Consider the following 17,945-nt stretch of genomic DNA (forward strand, 5'->3'; position numbering starts at 1 on the left):
GGGTTTTATTTTCTATAATTTATCAAGTTAAAGTTCAGACTATCCCACTTTAAAAGTGAAAAAGTTAAGACTCCTATAACTCATAAGGGATATGCCAAAATCCAAAGAGAAGCTCAGTGGCAGACACAGGATCTGAATTCATTTTTTTTTTGGTTCCTGATCTTAGTTTTAACTCAACTATCTTTAGTTAAGTTTATATACCAACCTTTGACCCCCACCAAAAATCTTTAAAACAGAACACTATTAAAGTTTACAGACACTGTATTCGCCTTTGTGGAAGTAAATATAATCATATGTAAAAAAAATCAGCAAAATTTAAAATATATGCTGCCTTTACCAAACTCACTTTCATAAGATACCTGATGAATCCTTTCATATATGAGAAAGTTAAGCAAACCAACTAGTAATAGAGTGCTGAAACATTTCAGGTTTCATATACATTCTTAAAAGGCAACTACAGGGGCTTCCCTGGTGGCGCAGTGGTTTAGAGTCTGCCTGCCGATGCAGGGGACACGGGTTCGTGTCCCGGTCTGGGAAGATCCCACATGCCGCTGAGCCTGCACATCCGGAGCCTATGCTCCGCAATGCGAGAGTCCACAACAGTGAGAGGCCCATGTACCGCTAAAAAAAAAAAAAAGGCAACTACAGGCAAACATACAAAAAGTAAAAGAAACATATACACCAGAATACCATTCCAAAACAATAGTCTACCATCATAGAAGCCATCTTTACATTTCTGAATCTAAAAACTATAAATACAGAGTCATACAACAATCACAAAACCTTACAGATTGTTTACAAACTGTATCCTACCTTGCCAGAGGTTAAAATAAACTTATCAAACACAAAATATAATTCCTGGGTGGGGTGGTTATCATCATCATTAAGGTCAGAAGTATCTTCTGTAGCTTTGCAGTTGCAAGAGGTAGCAGATGTGTCAGTGCATACAATGTGATGTGAACTTTCTGTTTCTAAATTTGACCTGCAGTCTGTACCAGCAGATTCATCTGGTTCAGGGGATTTACAATCAATGCAGTTACACTGGGTGAGCTCCTTTTTAAAACAAGTTTCTGAAGGTACTAAAACATCTTGTTTCTTAATTGATTTTGGCTCTAATTCACTGCTTTCACTGGTGGAAAGAGATGAAGATTCCTGTCCATGTTCAGCCAAATCTAGTTCATTTATCAACAAATTATCATCTTCAGTAATACATCTCTGTGATGTACATTCCGTTTCTTCATATTTATCAGGCTGACCTCTTTCTGCACTTATTTTTTCTGTGCTTTCCCCAAGTAGAATGCAACAACTGGATGCCATATTTTCAGACTTCACTGGTTTCTTATTGCTTATTTTTCCCTTCTCTTTTTTCATGGAATCCACTGTAGATTTATTTCCACCCTTCCTCTGAGGACAGGCAAAATACCGATAAGCTGCCCTGAATCTCTCCACAACATATTCATAAACAAGCTGGCTGTTTAAGCTCCGTGCAACATTCCTCTTGATTGAAAATGGATCTAGTTAAAAAAAAAAAAAATGTCAGTAGCTAAGTATCTATTAACAAACTACATTTCCAAGCTTATACAAACAGCTACATTGTGAGCAGAGTGCATTTTCCCAAAATTTTTCTAAGGTAAGCTCCCAATGAGAGTTCCTGCAAACTGAGTAGTGGAAATAAAATAGCAACATCTTTCCTTTGTTTCTGTCATAAAATTAAAAACTAAAAGAAAAAGAGAGAAAAGAATAAAATAAGGTAATTAATGAGAGGATGGCTGAGGAGGCCAACTCAGTAATTACAAAATTTCAATGATGAAATTGCGAGAAAAAGCTATGCCAATATGCTTCCCTGTATTGTCTTTGGATGAAATTTTTCAAGCTCCAAGACGTAGTAATAATTTTCATCTCTTGTCACAATATTCTTCAGTTATATATACTCCTTGCAATTTAAACAAATAAAATATAGCCTAAAACTCTCCAGGCTTCAAGTTATACTGATTTTAAGATTTAACTTCAGTAATATCAGAAAATTAATGAGAGAAAGAAGGAGAAATAATAGAAAAAGTAGAAAAAAACCTAACAAAGGAAAACTTAAACCAAAATTTAAACTCTGATACAGTCTAAAATGGCTATGCTGAAAAGGCTTGCGTCAACTGAATCCTCATTATTAAGAGCATAGAACAGAGTTCTGAACATGTTTCCGGGTTTTTGGATTTTATAAGCCTTAAATACAAATAGACCCCAGGAAAAAAGAACAGTGCCACCCAAAAGACGATACACATTTTCTCCACTACTGAAGATCATTAAGTGAAAGGATTAACAGGCCAGGCTTCAGATTGTTAAGACTGGGGCATCTGTTACTTTTTACTGTTATCTAAATCCATAGGCTTTTAAAAGCTTTACTTAGCCTCTTTCCCTTTTCTAGAAGAAAAAGAAAAAAAAAAAAGAAGAAAAAAAGGCAGAGAGAAATTATGATGGCTGCAGGCTTCAGAGCTCATTTATTTACCATATGTAAGCGAGTACAAGATGTGAGTATGTGTTTGAGTGTATGAGAATATTTGTAAGTCCAACTCACAGTAGAGAAGCCCTGCAGAGGATGGAGGGAAGAGAAGAATGTGTAGCCTAAACAGACTAAAATGATGGACAGAAATTCCATTTCCTATCTATAAAAAGTGAGCAAAATGTTGTGGAATTTAAATTTTTTATTAAGAATTTAGAAGCAATACTATTTATTTCTGTATCTCTAAAGATCTTAATATTCTTGGGATTTGATGTGAAACCTTATTTGTCAGCATCAATTGTTCTTTTTTCCTTTAGCTTAGCCATATTTAATAAATGAGGTACTTCACAAGACTATGAAAAACTGGATTTTAAGATTATACTTTAACATAATTTTATGACACAAATATATTTAAAAATATCTTACAGTATTCATATAACTATTCTATTTTTCTGTATTTTTGAAATTTTCCACAATTAAAAAATAAAGGCATGTATACAAGCTAATTACCCTAGCCATTATAATATTTACAGATTGGAAACTTTTAAGTAAGCATTAAAAGAATTTATCCACAATATATAGTGACAACCTAGTGGCATATAGTGCTACAAAGCCAAGGGATAAAATTTATAACACTACATTAGAAATAGATGATTAGTGGCACACACAAAATTCTCCAAATGAAATATAACATATCATCTCACCTTCAATGGCTATTCGCCTTTTAGGCCAGTTTTTGTTTTCTCTTGTTAAAATATCTTGTATCCGTACACATATGACGTATTCCTCCAAAGCAAAATCCAGTGTGTAAAATTTTAGCAGCTCTAACCATAACTGTCCCAGGGACACCTGATTTGGTGTTCCCAATGTTAAAGGAGACTGGAAAAGAAAAAATACCTTTCATTTAAGCTTCACAAAACTTTAGAATTGTTTAACTTTCAATTTAAAAAGACCTTAGAGATCACCTTTTCAAAAACTGAGGCATAAAAGAATAGGTTGCCAAAAAGCAATCTGTGGCACAGCTGGCAACAGAGTGTCCCAGATTACTGACTCCTAGAATTTTGTGTTCTTTCCACTAAACCAGTGATGCTCAACCTTGGCTGCACATTAGAATCACACTGAGAGCACTAAAATTCACCAACACCTGAGCTTGACACCACTCCCATCTCCCATACCTTTCCCAAGACTGTGATTTAATGGACTGAGATTTTTAAAGCTTCCTAAGTGATTGTCCCGTGCTGTGCAGCCAAGGTTGCTAACCACTGTATAACAACTACTAGAGCTCCTCCATTGCAGCAATTACTTTTAAAATCTATATAAATGCCCAGGGCTTTCAAAAGCTAATTCCTTCATTCAACAAACATTTTAGAACCCACTGTGTCCCTGGCATTGTTCTGGGGATATAAAAAAATAATGGGAGCTCCCACTTAAACCATGTATCACTCACTCTTCTAAGTGGCACATATACAACTAATATATACAACTATTAATTCTAACAGCTATGAAGTAGATACTATAGGGCAAGGATTTGACTCAGGATCACCTGGCTACTGGGTCTGTGATGCTAATCATTATAGCATACTGTGACTCAAACAAGGTGAGGTCCATTTCACAGACTATTAGGAGAGGAAGAGACCATTTAACAATTACAATGAAGGCTACATACTAAAATGGGTCTCTGAATCGGGGGCGGCGGGGGGGGGGGGTGGTGGGGGTCTTAACAGAAAAGGTAATATCTGAATTCTAAAGCAATTAGCTAGATGAATGCCAGCTAAAAGTGACCACTAAGGCATATAAAGGCATAAAAATCATTCACTCATTCCATTCTACAACTATTCACTGAGTGCCTACTATGTGCCAGGCACTTGGGATATACCCGTGAAAAAAAAAACAAAGATCCAGGGCTTCCCTGGTGGCGCAGTGGTTGAGAGTCCGCCTGCCGATGCACGGCACACGGGTTTGTGCCCCGGTCCAGGAGGATCCCACATGCCGCGGGGCGGCTGGGCCCGTGAGCTATGGCCGCTGAGCCTGCGCGTCTGGAGCCTGTGCTCTGCAACGGGAGAGGCCACAACAGTGAGAGGCCCACGTACCGCAAAAAAAAAAACCCAAAAAACAAAGATCCTTGCCTTAGTGGTTCTTACATTCTAGGGGAAGAAGACAATAAGCAACGAACTTAATAAGTAAATTACACAGTAAGTTAGAAGAAGAAAAGTGCTATGGAAATAAGAAAAAGTTGAGTAGGTTTAGTAAAGGGGATGGGATATGGGAGCAGATTTCAGTGTTAAATATAGTCAGGATAGGACTTGTTGAGAAGGTATGATCTGAAGAAGAGGAAAAAGGGTTCTAAGAACAGGAAACAGAGCAAACACACTAAAGTAGGAGTGTAAACAGCTTTAAAAAGAAGACTAGTGTGGCAGAGAGAGGAGAAGAAGAGAGGGAAACAAAGAGCTAATCAGTAAGAACTCTGGCTTTTATTCTAAATTAAATGAGGAGCCACTGAAGTATTTCAAGTGTGGGGAGGGAGAAGGGCATGATCTGACTTTAAGTTCTAGAAGAGCTATTCTGATTGTTGTGTTCAGACTATAAAGGGGACAAGGGTAAATGCAGGGAAACTTATTATGAGTCTGTGGTAGTAGTCCAGGACAGAGATGATATGGCTAGGACCAGGATGGTAACAGGGTAAGTGGTCAAATTGTGGATATATTTTGAAGTAGAGATGACAGGATTTCCTGACAGACTTGGTATGGGGTATGAAAGAGAGAAGTAAAGGATGACTCCAAGGTTTTTGACTGAGCAACTGAAAGGATGAAGTGCCATCAACTGAGATGGGAAAACTGCATGTGGAGCAAAGGGATGACCCAGAGTTCAGTTTTAGACACATTAAGATTAAGACATCTATTAGACATCTTAGTAGAAACATTAAATAGCAGGTTGGAAATACAATTATAGAGTTTAGGAGAGAGGTTTGGCCTAACATTTAAACTTGGGAGTCATCATCATATAGATGGTACTTAAAATCCATGAGATTGGATGAGATCACCAAGGGAGTGTAGATACAGAAAAAAGGCAGGGATCAAGGACTGAACCTTAGAATACTCCAACATTAAAGAGATTGGAGAGGAAAGGAAGAACCAACAAACAGGCTGAGAAGGAATAATCAGGCATGGGTGTGGTATCCTGAAAGTCAAGTTAAGAAATTTTTTAGAGAAGGAAATAATCAACTGCAAATGTTGCTGATAAGTCAAAAAAGATAAAAATTGTGAAATAACTATTGGATTTAGCCATGTGGAGGATACTGACACTGGTAAAACAAGTTTTGGCAGATTGATGGGGGTCAAAGCCTGAGTAGAGTGAGTTAAAAGGAAACAGAGAAATTGGAAATAGTGTATATAAACAATTCTTTCAAGAAGTTTTCCTGCAAAAGGGAGCAAGGAAATAGCTGGGAGGGGAAATGGTGTCAAGATTTTTCTTTAAAGTGGGAGATGTAAAAGCATGTATGATTCAGTAAAGAATGAAAAATTGGTAACCTAGGATGGAAAGAGAAGAACTGCTAGAGCAATATTCCGGAATAGACAAGAAGGGATGAGACTAAACACACAAGTTAAGATAATGACTTTAGATAGCAACACAGGAACTTTTCATAAAGGTTATGAAAGCTGGCAGCAAGGCAGAGTATGTGAGCGCAGATAGTGGGAGATGGTGGTGGGAGTGGAAAGTTCTCTTTTGATTGCTTCAGTTTTCTCAGAGAAGTAATAATAAGCAAAATCATTAGCTGAGAGTATTGATGGTTTGAGAAAAGGGTAGAAGGTAGTCTAGGAAAGTGGAAGAACTGAACATGTGCTCGGGAACTACATATACTTCAGTATAGCTAGAGCAATGATTTCTGTAATGTTCACATTTTTGTAGTAATGTCTGTCTACTTCAGAAGACTACATGCTTCTGGAGGACATAATCCATGAATATACATCTTGGGTTCTCTAGCACTCAAGGTAATGCCTGGCACATAGCTGGTCCTTAATAAATGAAGTTTGAGTGATTAAATAAGCCAGCCACCCTCTATAGGAGCACAAGGCCTTTATTTCTTCACCAGTCTGGCAACATAATCCCCATATGCTAAAGCTTTGGTCACAGCCCAACTCCTGAAGGAAATTTTTCTTATCTAAATGAAAAAGATAAAAGAATTACCTTGATATGATTCAAACAATACAAGCCTTTCAAAATGAGGTATATATTTATTAGGGAATCTTGGTACTGAAAAACTAAACCAGATCAACCCCTCACTTTACAGATGAGGAAAATGAGGCCAAGAGGCTTACTCAAGGTCAGTCAGTCAATCTACTATTAAAATAGCTTCAATTGAAGGCATCACAAATTCTACAGATAGAAAAGCCAAAAACAAAAACAAAAAAAGCTTACTTTGCCATGTTTTTCCTTCATGGCATTACTTTGGTTGTCTGTTTCTGTCTTCTTGGTATCATCTTTTGGTTGGTCTGCCTTAGCTTTGTTTTCCTCAGCAATTGAGTTTTTCTCAGTTGCACTACTTGAATTATATTCCCACTTCACAAACTTCTCTTCTACTATGCCCTTCAGCTGAAAGTCATCCATCCTTTTTGGGTCAAAGCCTTCAATCTATATAAAAAGGCATTCCAAATTGGTAGTGGAAAGTTATTAAAAGAAAAAAAATGATGGACAAACAGACAAACCAGAATTCCAGCTTTAAATGTGTGAACAGAGCACTCTGCAAGAATGAACTACGTATATACATGTGCATACATGTTACAAACTGATGCTTACCCAACTTCCAAGTAAGCAAGGAAGAAGAGGGGGTTTTCTTTGTTGTAGAAAAAACATCACCATTAAAGCAAAACAGTAAGAAGGGATTCCGCCATCAGTTTGGGAGTCAATATAGCACAACTGCAAAATGAAGGGGAAAAAAAGTACCACCATTTAACGTTCTTTCTGTTCTCCTAAAAAATAAAAGTAGCTTTTGTCTTCCTACCATAATCATTGTTAAAAGTTCAAATAATGACAAATATAAGGAATGACCTGAAATCATACCACCCTGAAATAACTATTTATATATTGGTAACCATCTTTCCATTCATTTCCTTACTGCATATGAAGATACATACATATTTTAGTTAAATGGAATCATATCACACATAGTGCTTTTACTGTGAACATCTTTTTAAAATCTTATTTTCTTATCTTGCCTCTACTTTTGCCTCAATGTTAACGATCTTCTATGTACTCTTCCATGCCTTTTTCTATACTCAAATAACCATATACAAATATACATTCCTATTTTCTATATAAATACAGGGAGGATTTTATAGTTTTTGTCATGTTTTACCAAAATAGACATCTCTCTGTATATTACTCTTCTCCCTTAACAATGCACCAAGAAAGTCCCTCTTAGTCAATTAGTATATATCTAACACATCTTTTAAAATGGTTAAATTATAGCCTATGATCTGGATGGTTATTCAATAGTTCCCTCACCCAAGGACTTTCACATTTTGTTCCCAGTTTTGCCACTTTAAACAGTCCTGTAATATTTATCCTTATACATTTTCCTAAATACTGGTGCTCATTTCTATGAGCTATATTCCCAGGAATGTGTTTGCTAGATTTTAAAATGTGATATATTTAAATTCTAATAAATATTATAAGATTGTTTTCCAAAATCAGTACAGAAATTTCTCTTTTCATCAGTAACAAGAAGGTATACACATGCTTCCCAATACTAGGTGTTACAACCTTTTCTTCTTTAAATATTTATTTTATTTACTTATTTATTTGGTTGTGCTGGGTCTTCGTTGCGGCTCGCCTGCTCCTTAGTTGTGGCTCGCCTGCTCCTTAGTTGCAGCACATGTACTCCTTAGTTGCGGCCAGAGGGCTCCTTAGTTGTGGCATGTATGTGGAATCTAGTTTCCTGACCAGGGATCAAACACAGGCACCCTGCACTGGGAGCGCGGAGTCTTAACCACTGCGCCGCCAGGGAAGTCCCTATTTTTTTTATTTTTTCTTTTTAATTAAGTAAAGTTGATTTACAAAGTTGTGTTAGTTTCAGGTGTACAGGTGTTACCACTTTAAAAAAATTGTCAACAAGATGGGTGAGATATAATATCTAATAGTTACTTCAATTTGCATTTCCTTGATGCTAAGAGGTTATACAAATTTTCATGTATTTACTAACCATTTGGATTTGCTCTTTTCTGAACTATTAAATCTTTTGCCAGTTTTTCTATTTTCATCAATACATATCGATTTGTACGTGTTCTTTTTTATGTTATAAATAATAACTCTTTATATCTGACATACGCATTTGAAAAATGTTATTTTTTCCTAATCTGCTTTGGCATCATTTATAGTACTTTTTATCATATAAAATGTATTGTTTATATAAATAGTTAAATATGCTTAATATCTTCTACGTTTCCTACCATGATAAAGATGTTTCTCCAATCCACAGGTTACATATACATACTCTTAAATTTTCTTCTAAAATTGTGAATTTTCATTTGAGTGCTATTTATTTTTGCATTTAGTGTGCTAAGGGTCCAACATTATTTTCTTCAAGAAAGGTACAGTTCTGACAGAACCATTTATTAAATAAACCATTGTTTTCTCACTGAAATCTTTTATTCTTTTCATAGATTAAAATCTCATTTACCCTAGGACCTACTTATGGGCTTTCTATTCTGTTCCACAGATCTACTTGTCTATTCCTATGCAATGGTATACACTTGACTAAAGCAGTTTTATAGTGGTGAAGTACCTCCTCCTTCACTAGTTTTCTTTTTCTGAATTATTCTGGCTTCTCTCAAACATTTATTCTTCCATACTAACTTTAAGATTACGTTATAATTTTTTTCCCCAAATTCTTGGTAATTCTAATTAAAATTATTGTACATTTGAAAATTAATTTAAGGGGACTTTATATTTTAGGGATACCATCTCCCTATCCAATAACTTGGTGTATTTGCATTTTCCAAAAATTTAGGAGTGGTCATCAATTACTCTTTCCCTCACCTCTTGCATCCATTACCTCTGCAAGTCCTACTTCCAAAACTTATCCCAAATCTGTCTACTTAGCTTCATATCCATTCTAACCTAGCACAGATCATTATCCTCTCTAGCTGATCTACCACAACAGCCTGTTCACTGGGTTCCCTATTTCTACTCTTTACCCCCAGAAGACCTTTTCCAAGCATAAATCACGTCAAGTCATATACTGCTTTTAAAACTTATCCAATGAAATTAAAATACAAGTTCCTTACCACTGGAAGTGCCTGTCTAACCTCATCCTCTACAACGTTCACTCTCACTCGCTTCATTCCAGTCACTCTTGCCTTTTTCTGCTCCTTAAGAGCTCATTCTCACCTTACAGGCTTTTTACTAGCTATCCCTTGGATTCTATTCCCTGAGACGATCAAGTGGCTGGTAACGCTGGTCAGAGTTTATATATCACATCCTCAAAGAGACTTCCCTGCCCATCCAGTGAAATGTCACTCTCTTATCACATCACCTCATTTTAATGGCACTAAATTCTACCAGATATTGTGTTATTTATATATTTTTTTACTGTCTGATTCTTCCAAAAGTATGTAAGCTTCATGATAGCAGGACTCAGTACATCTTGTTAGATGTTTCCAACACCTAAGAACAGTATTTAGAACACAGGAAGCATTTAACAAATGTTTGCTCAATAAATAAATTTGTTCAGATTTTGTTTTCACCATTCAATAACACAATTTTCTTCCTGTACCCTTATTAAATTTATGTTAGTATTTTATAATTTGTGTCACTGTCATGAAGATAATATTTTTCCCTGCTTCTATTCTATAAGATTATTTTTATGACAGAGAAAAGCTACTGATTTTTGTATGTTTATACTGTATTTAGTCATCACAAATTCTAGCAGTTTTTAACTAGGGTTTTCTAGGTATACAATCATATCATTAGCAAAGAGAACATCTTATTGTTTTTCTAATTTTTTTTTAATTTCTAATGTTTTTTCTAATTTTCTAATTTACATTCATTACTTCGTTTTCTTTCCTTGCTGCATTTTTTAAATCTCCAAAACAATGTATAACATAATTGATGAACATCTCTGTAATAATCCTTATTTTAACACATATGGCTTGAGTAATTCACTTTTTTTTTTTTTTTTTTGCGGTACGCAGGCCTCTCACTGTCATGGCCTCTCCCGTTGCGGAGCACAGGTTCCGGAAGCGCAGGCTTAGCGGCCATGGCTCACGGGCCCAGCCGCTCCACGGCATGTGGGATCTTCCCAGACCAGGGCACGAACTCGCGCCCCCTGCATCAGCAGGCGGACTCTCAACCACTGCGCCACCAGGGAATCCCACTTGAGTATATATATATATATGTTGTGTTTTTTATTTAATTTTACTTTTGGCTGCATTGGGTCTTCGTTGCTGCACATGGGCTTTCTCTAGTTGCAGCAAGCAGGGGCTACTCTTCGTTGCGGTGCGCAGGCTTCTCATTGCAGTGACTTCTCTTGTTGAGCACGGGCTCCAGGCGCACAGGCTTCAGTAGCTGTGGCGCGTGGGCTTAGTTGCTCGACAGCATGTGGGATCTTCCCAGACCAGGGATCGAACCCGTGTCCCCTGAATTAGCAGGCGGATTCTTAACCACTGTACCACGAGGGAAGTCCCCACTTTCTTATATTTTATTTAGACTTTTGCATTTATTTGAGTAAGATCAGCCTGTAATTGGACTGTTATTATTTTCCTTACATAATAAAGACATAGCATAATCACTAAAGCCTTAGTAAATTTAAGAATATAATTTGAAATAAAAAAGGATTAAAAAACACTGATAAAAAGAGCTTAGGACTTCCCTGGTGGCATAGTGGTTAAGAATCCGCCTGCCAATGCAGGGGACAGGGGTTCGATCCCTGGTCTGGGAAGATCCCACATGCCATGGAGCAACTAAGCCCACACGCCACAACTACTGAAGCCTGCGCACCTAGAGCCTGCGCTCCGCAGCAAGACAAGCCACCACAGTGAGAAGCCCATGCACCGCAACGAAAATAGTAGCCCCCACTCGCCACAACTAGAGAAAGCCCACACGCAGCAACGAAGACCCAAAACGGCCAAAAATAAATAAATACATTTATTTAAATAAATAAATAAATTTGAAAGAGAGCTCAAAATATTCCACTAGAATAAATTCTCATTTATCCAGGGTATTAGGACAAAGGGTATGCTGCCTAATGAATAAGTCAAGTTAACCACAAACTTCTTTGCAACTAAAAGGAGCTGCTCATGTAAGCTGTTAACACTATCAGACATCTCACAGAGGAAAAACACTGAGGTACTTTAACAGAGAGCTCTTAAAACAGAGATCTCATAGCCAAGACATGGAAATAATCTAAACGTCTATAGACAGATAAATGGATAAAGGAAATGTGCTATATACACACAATGAAACATTATTTAGCCTTAAAAAAGAAGGAAATTCTGCCATTTGCGACAATACAGATAGACCTAGAGGACATTATTTATGCTAAGTGAAATAAGACAGGCACAGAAAGACAAATGTTATATCTCACTTATATGTGGAATCTAAAATAGTCAAACTAATTAGAAGCGAAGAGATTGGTGGCTACCGGAGGCTGGGGTAGAGGGAAATGGGAAGATTGTTGGTCAAGGGGTATAAAATTTCAGTTACACAAGATGAATAAGTTATGGTGATCTAATGTACAGCGTGGTGACTATAGTTAACCATACTGTACCATATACTTGAAATTTGTTAAGTTAGATCTCAAGTGTTTTCTCACTACACACACAAAAACCGTAACTAAAATGGTAACTGTGTGAGGTAACAGATATGTTAATTAGCTTGACTGGTGATTATTTCACAATGTATACATATATCAAATCACCAAGTTGTATACCTTAAATATATACAATAAAAAATACAAATAAAGTAAAACCCCCAGGAATCTCTTTTAGATGTCAGATATTGCTAAAATTAATTCTTATGTTAACTACAAAAAGTGGCTCTGAGTCAGGAAACGTATATATTGGACTATATTGGACTGATAAGGCTAAGAGTTTTGCTGCCCAGAGTATTAATAGGCTTTCCCAGAAAACAATTTCTTATTAGTAGAATGCTAAGAATATAGCTACTTAAGAATGGAGACAGCCAGAGAACAATCAACAGCAATCTCATGATATCAATTACAAGAATAAATTATATTCATATACTATAATTTTTCTGAACCCTCAAATCATGGAAAATCTGTGCTTTACTAAATAACATACAATGTGGATTAAAACTTCAAGATAAATAAAGCTGTTGGAAAAAAATATTTGAGAGGAATTATTTGAGAGAAATCATTTCTAGGTTTCTTACAATAAACTCAGAAAATGAAAATCACTGGGAAAAGCTCTTTGCAACTAACACAGCTGCCAAAAATGAGACACATCGCTCTGTTGGAAACAGAAAGGAACCACTCTGCAACCAGCTTTGTAACACGTTTTTTAGTGTCCTTCACTGATTGGTATGTTTAGAATCAATATAAATTTGAGTAACCTTTTCAAAGAGACCACTTTAGGAAACAAAGTTTATAGGCCACTTTTTTTTCCCCAAATGAAAATAAGCTGAATACCATTTATAGTCTTCTAACACAGTCTAATTACTTAAAAGAACAAAAGAAGTGTGTGAGAAAACTAAGACTATTTATGACCACTAAAAAAATTAAGGCATAATTAAATAGTACCATCCCAGAGGCAGCTATTTATTCCTTCATTCCTTATGAAGCCACTAACCTTCCTGGAGTTGATAAACTTAGTTTCCTGAGTAATGGCTAGTCCTTGTCTACCAGTCTCATCCCATACTCTGAGAAACTTTAGTTACTAGGGTTGTCACACCAGTCCTATCCCTGCTGACTTATCGTTGTTTAAATAATCTCACTTGCCAATTGAACAAAAAAGATTTGTGTAGCATTTTAGAATTCAAAGTATATTCTCATTCATTATCTCATATCACTTTTGAAATAATCTCTCCAGATAGAAAAATTGAAGCTCAGATGGATGAAGTGCCTTGCTCAAATTGATATAAATATCTAGTATAAAAATTAGAGTTGGAATTGGTTTATTCCATTTCACAGCACTAAATTTCTGTAGTATGCCAGGCATTATGCTAGGCACAGAATATAATGAGATAAATAAGAGGAGGTTCACCCTCCCTCAGACTGGTTCACTGCTCCCAGTCACTTCCAAGGATTAACAATCTTTCTGAAGAACTGGGCCATGTATTCAACAAATATTTATTAAATGCCTACTCTGCACTGGCACAGTAACATAAGAAGCACGATGACCAGCCGTGAATAAATAAAACAGACTAAACTTCCTATCCTTGCAGTTTATAATTTCATGGAAGAAAACAGATCACAAACAAATATATGAATATGTATGGAAGGTGGCAGTAAGTGCTATGAACAAAATAAAGCAGGGTAAAGGCAGAGAGAGTGATGGAGGCAATGCTATTTTATACAGGGTGGTCCAGGAGACTCTGGTAAGATGAAATTTGAGCAGAAACTTGAAAAAAAGTAAAAGAGTGAACCATTCTGGATATGTGGGGTAAGAACATTTTAGATGAAGGGAATAGCAAACACAAAGGTGTTAGGTATGAAGACACCCCAACTTAGGCTTTCTGACTGTTCCATACTTTTCAAGCTGTTCCTTACTCAGACAGCTGGTTCTGTCCCAACTATGGGGAGAATCAAAAGTCGAGACAAAATATTTCTAAAAGAATCCTCTGGCTGTTTTTGTTCTCAAGTTATCACTCCACCACTACCCCACTAACTCATCTTCTTTGTATAAGACAGAGAATTTACTCATCATTAGTCTAACAAGTAATGAATACTACACTGATGAATACTATATACAAAAACTAAAATCTCTCTCTCTCTAGTCATTTGGACTGATATTTACCACTCCTCGCCACCTCCAAGGGGTAACCTGGAGCACAGGGGGAACCACAGCCTTTAATAATATGTGAATTCTAATTTAGGAAACTTAGATAACAAATTCTTAGCAGTTGGCCATTCAGAAATTGCTGCAGGGGGGATTTCCCTGGTGGCGCAGTGGTTAAGAATCCGCCTGCCAATGCAGGGGACAGGGGTTCAAGCCCTGGTCCGGGAAGATCCCACATGCCACGGAACAACTAAGCCCGTGCACCACAACTACTGAGCCTGAGCTCTATAGCCCGTGAGCCACAACTACTGAACCCATGCGCCTAGAGCCTGTGCTCCGCAACAAGAGAAGCCACCGCAATGAGAAGCCCGCTCACCACAATGAAGAGTAGCCCCCGCTCGCCGCAACTAAAGAAGGCCCGTGCACAGCAACAAAAGACCCAATGCAGCCAAAAATAAATAAATAAATTCATTAAAAAAAAAAAGAAAGAAATTGCTGCAGGTTACCAATAATTTAGAGGAAAGAAAATAATGTTCTAAGACAGAGACTGGGAAAAAAATATGCTAACAAAAGAATCTTAACTTGCATAACAATATCTTACAACCTTACAACCTTAACTTACAATTACAATTAAGAGTGAAAACTTGAGTCTCAAATACTAAGATGTGAAAGAGAATATTTCTACACTGAATAAAAGAGAATAAAGTACAATAATTAAACATTCTAAAGTATATTAATAAACTCTACATGCCTATGAAACTATTTTCATGTCCATTATCAGAACCTGCCACACCACTTTCTGTCCACAAATAACTATTTTGTCCCCATATTATTATGATTTATGTTACATGTTAGTGCAAGAAAAAGCCTCAGTTATCTTAAATGTTAGGTACTTTTTTCCTCTGTTCCACTTACCTTAGCCCAATAGCGAAAGGCTAACACCAAGGGAGTAAAGACAGGTTCCATTTTGCCAAGAGCAGCAAGTAAGTCAGTAGTGAGGCATGCCATATCATTTCCTGCACTCACTCTACAAAGTAAACCACTGTGAATGAGAAAGAAACAAATTTTCACTGTACTAATACCTTAAAAACCAGAATACTTCAAATCCTGTGGCTATCCTTTCCAGTCACCACAATTAACACCTAAGAATTCATAATAAAAACAAATGTTTTAACAAACTTAGAGCTAACAGAAAACTATATATCATTTCCATCACTAGAGTTCCATACAAATTAAAGATGTTTTAACTATCCATTTATACTTCAGAAATAAATTTTAACCTCACTTAGTATTTAATATTTAAGTTCATGAAAAATTAATTTCAAAAGCAGCATTAAGATGCACCAAAATTTGATTTATGTGAGGGGAAAGACATTGATATCATCAATGTCAAATAGTACAACATACCTTCCTAGTCCATTCTTTTTACCTTGCACATGATAAAAACAAAAAATGAAATACTGGGGCTTCCCTGGTGGCGCAGTGGTTGAGAGTCCACCTGCCGATGCAGGGGACAAGGGTTCGTGCCCCAGTCCGGGAGGATCCCGCATGCCGCAGAGCGGCTGGGCTCGTGGGCCATGGCTGCTGAGCCTGCACATCCGGAGCCTGTGCTCCGCAACGGGAGAGGCCGCAACAGTGAGAGGCCCGCGTACCGCAAAAAAAAAAAAAAAAAAAAAAAAAATGAAATACTGAATTGACTAGCTATACTTCTTGACTCTAATTTTTCCTATCCAAGCTTTCATGACTTTATTGATATGCTATTTTCAGATTAGAGATCAGAAAGAATTTATCTATTAATCCACAAGTAATGCTTATATGTAAGTGAATATAGGAGCTACATTAAACGGAGTGACAGAATTGTAGAAGAAACATTTTTGTGGCAGGGAAAAGAATGTGACTGAGGTTGCCGCAGAGGCAATTTGACACAATGTGGTAGGAAAAACACTAGAAGTCAGAATACCTCTATTCCAATTCTGATTTTCCCCTGAATAATTTGAATTTGGACAAATCACTTAATCACTCCAGGTCTCAATTTTCTAATTTAGACAATAAGGAAGTTGAACTAGATCTCCAAAGATTCTTCTAGCTTTGAATAAAAAAACAGAGTAATCTTAAAATGTAAGAAATAATAATTAATAATCAATAAAAGAATATATTATTTCCATATTGTTTCCATCTCTCCCACACTGGTTTCAAATACAATTATTTCAGTTTCCTTTGTCAAAGGCATGTTGCTCTCTCAGTCCTATAAATATCTGAATAGAAAGCGAAGATCAATCTTCAATGACTCCTTGAATTTCAGTGAACTAAAAACTAGATTCTAATAGACAGACCCTTGAGAAGACAGTCTATTTCTTATTTATGTTTGAAATAAGCAAAGCAGTACCTAACATATAGTAAATGCTCAATACTGTTGGGTGAATAAACAAATGAAAAGTTTTGCATTAGAATGTTTTATTTTTAACTCTCTAATAACTCCATTTCTTGTTCACATGCTTTTAGCAGGCTTGCTAATTTTAATAAATAGAAACTAGCTTAGTCAAATTAATCCAAGAAGAAATCTAAAACAAAACTCTTCTCTCTTACAGATATCCACTGCATACTTGGTTGTTGTTAATTTTTTTTAAAAAAACTTTATTTTCTCTTCATTGTTACCGACCTTTTCCGATCTTTGCACACCACAACAGGAACTTTAGCGTGAAAATCAGATTCCACATCTACATATAATACTAATAAAGAAAAAAAATAAAACATGTAAGCTAATGTCAACATCTCTCAAATGTCTGCTCTATGGTAAACATTAAGTAATCGTTTCCTTCTAAAAATCACTCTCACTGCTTCTGTGGGACAATCCACTCTTCTCGTTTTAAGCATCAACCCAACAGAATCTCTTACCTCTCTTGGTGTCATTTGCTGTATTATCACAAACCACAGACAGGCAGAGTCCCAAATACTGTCCGAACATTATAATTACCTTAAGAAGAAAGGTTTTAACATCCCTAAAAGTTTGAATATTTCCAAGTAAATATACAATATAGTCAAAGTTGTTAAACCTTCATAGATATAGCAAACAGAGGACACCACTTACTTCCGAAGGCTATTTCCACAGGAGTCACAAAAGGAGAACCTACAATGCTTTGACAATATAGTTCTTTTAAATTATCCATGGCAGTAAAAGGCTAACTCTACTGGCCCTATTTCCTGTTAATATACGAAGAGTCTGCCAAAGCTCTTAAGGAAGGACTAACAGGTGAAGTACACTTCCACTCTGAAGTCTTTCTCTACATCTCCAAGGCCCCATGCCATAAAATACCTAATCTAAACAAAAATAGATGGATTAACATTATCTCATTTGAAGTTCAGAAAAAATCTCTTAGTAGTACCTGTTGGAATTATTAATCTATTCAAAACAAATGTGCTGAAAAGCTTCATGTCAGGAATTACATTATGCATGATGGATATGACAATGAATAGATACAAAGAGCTCAATTAGGGATTTG

At 36.4% G+C, this 17,945-nt stretch overlaps 1 protein-coding gene across 11 annotated transcripts in view; it reads right to left on the reverse strand.

Moving 5' to 3' along the window:
* TUT4 (terminal uridylyl transferase 4) overlaps positions 1-17,945 on the reverse strand; it is a 143,278-nt gene that overhangs the window by 40,650 nt on the left and 84,683 nt on the right. For all 11 annotated transcript variants that reach the window (XM_079939034.1, XM_079939036.1, XM_079939035.1 and 8 more), the window contains 6 exons: positions 17,105-17,174; positions 15,361-15,487; positions 7,289-7,408; positions 6,911-7,123; positions 3,199-3,373; positions 814-1,514 (listed from right to left, as the gene is read on the reverse strand). In XM_079939034.1, coding sequence (XP_079795160.1) covers positions 814-1,514; positions 3,199-3,373; positions 6,911-7,123; positions 7,289-7,408; positions 15,361-15,487; positions 17,105-17,174 — 1,406 coding nt within the window. The remainder of the gene's footprint in view (positions 1-813; positions 1,515-3,198; positions 3,374-6,910; positions 7,124-7,288; positions 7,409-15,360; positions 15,488-17,104; positions 17,175-17,945) is intronic.

The sequence above is a fragment of the Stenella coeruleoalba genome (genome assembly GCF_951394435.1).
Source record: "Stenella coeruleoalba genome assembly, chromosome: 1".
NCBI lineage: Eukaryota > Metazoa > Chordata > Mammalia > Artiodactyla > Delphinidae > Stenella > Stenella coeruleoalba.